At 41.8% G+C, this 3917-nt stretch overlaps 1 protein-coding gene across 1 annotated transcript; it reads right to left on the reverse strand.

The window, feature by feature from the left end:
• Positions 1-586: 586 nt before the first annotated feature.
• On the reverse strand, positions 587-1084 carry LOC139181508 (histone H2B type 1-A-like). Its single transcript, XM_070785028.1, has one exon. It carries the CDS (start codon positions 1082-1084, stop codon positions 587-589), a length of 498 nt encoding a protein of 165 aa, XP_070641129.1.
• Positions 1085-3917: the final 2833 nt, after the last annotated feature.

Consider the following 3917-nt stretch of genomic DNA (forward strand, 5'->3'; position numbering starts at 1 on the left):
TCCATGGGGATTCGCCAGGAAAGAATACTGGAGAGGGTTGCCATGCTCTCCTCCCGGGGATCTTTATGACCCAGGGATGGAACCTGCCTCTCCTGCGACTCTTGCATTGCAGGCAGATTCTTTACTTCTGAGCCACCCGGGAAGACCACACTGTTTTTTATCGGTTGCTATACCCCAGGGATGGGGAGCCTGGTGGGCTGCCATCTATAGGGTTGCACGGAGTCGGACATGACTGACGCGACTTAGCAGCAGCAGCAGCAGCAGCAGCAGCATACCCCATATAAAAATCTCTGGATGATACCTAAATATAGATGGGAGAATGAAAATGGAAAAGGCCAGTAAAACTTGTAGGGAAAGAATTTTGACCATAAAGATCCCTAAAATTACTGAGAAATCATGAATAGAAATAACCATTTAGGAAAGTGACGAGTTGGGAAAAGTACACGATTTTCCATCGAACAAATGACACAACCGACACATATTGAAGCAAAGTTAATGAGGTTTATAATGTTTTCTTTGGGGTAGAAATGTTTTAAAGAGTAATGTAGGGCCTAAGGGGAAGATGGTCAGACAGTCCAGAGGCAGTTCATCTGCAGGTGTGGTATCTGATGAGCGACTTGGTGGCCGCAGTTATGGCATACTTGCGGAGCTCCCCAGGCAACAGAAGACGCACAGCTATCTCGATGTCTTCGTGCGTGATGGTGCAGCACTTGTAGCAGGCCAGGCGCCTGGCCTCTTTGGCAATCCGCTCAAACATATCTTTCACAAACAAATCCAGGATGTTCATGGAGTCGTGGGAAAGACTCAGGCCTGTATGCATTTGCCTCAGCACCCTAGGGAAGTAGGTAGCAAAACTTGAGAAATTGTCGTTATGGCAGTGCCGGCGACGGCGACAGCGGCCCTTAGCTGTCTTCTGCTTTGCCTTTTTTGGTTCTGCATCATATGGCTCTGGTTTGGAGGTCTCTGCTTTCGCCATCTCCGTTTCAGAGGGCTCAGTTTCGGAGGTGCCAGTTTCTTTGGTGATCACGTCTTCCTCATAGCTGTCAGAGGATGGTTGGGACACGACAGAGCCACCATTCCCCATAGCTCAGCCCAGAAGAACAGTGAGGGGGTTGAAGGCCGTTGGCCGAATTTATAGGCCCTGCTTTCCCTGACGTCACAGACACTGTCCATATCTGATTGGATGCAAGGCAGGGAGGCCTGTTACTATGGCAGCCCAGTCACGTGACACTGGACGTCCCACTTCCCAACGTGCCCCTCCCCCACATTTAACCCCCAGTCAGCCAAACTCCCCTGGTGGCTCTGACGGTAAAGTGTCTGTCTACAATGCGGGAGACCTGGGTTCGATCCCTGGGTCGGGAAGATTCCATGGTGAAGGAAATGGCAACCCACTCCAGTACTCTTGCCTAGAAAATCCCATGGATGGAGGAGCCTGGTGTCCATGTGGTCGCAAAGAGTTGGACACGACTGAGCAACTTCACTTTCACTTTCAGCCAAACCCAGTGAAATCCACCTAAGTTGAAAAATGAAATAATCAGTTAGAGCTTCCTGAGAGAGTATGACAGACCTCTATAACTCCAGCTCTTTCAGGCATCAGAGTGGCTCAGGTCACTTGGTATACATTTTACTCCAACACAGACTCTTCTCCAGACTGATCTACAGTGGCATGAGCAAAATGTCCTGGCTTCCTCAGCAGAGTGCTCCTGAAAATCATAGGAATTAAATGAACAGCTATTATCTCTAAAATTTATCAAAACCAATGATCAGTATGAAGAGAATGACAAAATCCCATTCTCCAAATACAGAACACAAACAGAAATAGGAATACTTACACATACACATTAAAAATATTTAACATTTTGCAAATTATAAATTCTTTTCTTAAACATTATTTAGGTCCCCCAAATACCACACATACTGGAATTGATTAATTATTTATAGTGGTTATTTCTCAAAAAATGATCACTCTTATTGCTGACAAGCCACTAGGGTGAGAGAAAACGAATAAAAAAAGAGAGAAATAAAACACCTAGAAATAAACGTACCTAAGGTGATGAAAGACCTGTACTTAGAAAAAATAAGACCCTGATCAAAGAAAGTGAAGATAATACAAACAGAGGGAAAGGTTTACCTTGTTTATGGATTGGAAAAATTGTTATTGTTAAAATAAACATGCTATCCAAGGCAATCCACATACTCAGTGCAATTGCTATGAACATACCAAGGCATTTCCTACAAAACTAGAACAGACAATTTTAAATTTTGTATGGAAAATGAAAGACCCTGAATTGCCAAAACCATCTTAAGGAAGAAGATCAGAACTGGAGGAATCAGGTTCCTTGACTTTGAACTATATCAGAAAACTACATTAATACAATCAGTATAGTATTGGCACAAAAACAGATATGTGGAACAGAAGAGAGAGCCCAGAAATAAACCTATGTGCTTATGGTCAATTAATCTATAGTAAAAAAAGACAAGAATATACAGTGGAGAGAAGACAATCTCTTCCATAAGTGGTGCTGGCATAACTGGATAGTTACATGCAATAAAGTAAAATTAGAACATTCTCTAACAGCATATACAAAAATAAACTCAAAATGGACTAAAGACCTAAATATAATACATATATTATGTAGGAAGTAATTTTAAGAAACAGAATCCATTAGATATTTTAAAGAGCTGTGTTTCTTTCACATTTGTAAATTCAGAAATTAAATGAACATATCAGTCATAAAAAAAAAAAACACATTAAAAATACAAAACAATTGGGTTTTAAAGAGATAGCTGGGACCTCAAAGGTCTCTGATATACAAGAAATGTAGGACAGAGAAGGGAAAAGCAGTTTGATGTTGAAGACTGGAAGGGGGAGTAACACTAGTAATTATTCACTTCAGTTGATGATTGAGGAAATAATAGCCTAGTGAGCAATCACCTTGCAATGTTGTGGTTCACTGTAAAGGCAAAATAAGGGAAATGGCTTCACGGCTGAGTTAACAATTTGCAAGTCTCAACTCACGGATGATGGTGTTCATAGGATAGGCATACCCCATTCAGAAACCCTTTCAACATTACCATTGTTTCTGGATTCACTTATAAAGAGGACCCCAACACAGCATAGAAGTTAAGTGCAACAAAAAATTCAGGAAAAAAACCTCATTTCACACTCCCTAGAATCAGAAGTTTCTACCCTAACTCATTCAGATGATCTAATGTCATTCTTTTCCAGCCCTTATTCTCTTGTTTTTGAAGTGGAAAACCTTCATGGTTTTCAGCTTAACATCCTAGGGATGGCGAGGGCATTCATCAGAGAAGCTAAAAAGTTCATGTTGACTCCATGTCAGCCAAGGAGGGACTCAAACTGGTAGCCACAGTCACGGAGCCACCCTACAGTGAGGTTATCCTAACTAAACCAATAATGGTCTTCCTGGGTCTGGTGTTCGGGTCTGGTGACAGTAGTGTAAGAAGTATGATTATCTATTTTATTGTTCACTTTATAAAACTAATTAAGATCATTTAAATATTATATAAGTATTAGAAAATGGCCAAATAGTAAAGAATCCACTTGCAATGCAGGAGACTCAGGTTCAGTCCCTGGGTCCGGAAGATCCCCTGGAGGAGGAAATGGAGTCCCACTCCAGTGTTCTTGCCTGGAAAATTCCATGGACAGAAGAGCGAGGCAGGTTACAGTCCATGGAGTCACAAAAAGTCAGACATGAATGAGCGACTAATACCCTCAACACTTTCAAGTATTCTAGAGCTCCTGTACAAAATGCTAGTGATTGGGTCAATTAAACACATTCATTTATTGTCTCATACTTGTGGAGGCTCTAAGTCCAAATCAAGGTTTCATCTGAGTTGGATCTTACACAAGGTGTGAATGCATAAGGGGCCTCCATTCCTGGCCATTTTCCTTG

Source organism: Bos indicus, chromosome X (assembly GCF_029378745.1).
Source record: "Bos indicus isolate NIAB-ARS_2022 breed Sahiwal x Tharparkar chromosome X, NIAB-ARS_B.indTharparkar_mat_pri_1.0, whole genome shotgun sequence".
Taxonomy (NCBI): domain Eukaryota; kingdom Metazoa; phylum Chordata; class Mammalia; order Artiodactyla; family Bovidae; genus Bos; species Bos indicus.

What these genes read in the sequence shown, in the direction of transcription:
- LOC139181508 (XM_070785028.1), bottom strand. Translation starts at nt 1,084, where the DNA reads ATGGGGAATGGTGGCTCTGTCGTGTCCCAACCATCCTCTGACAGCTAT.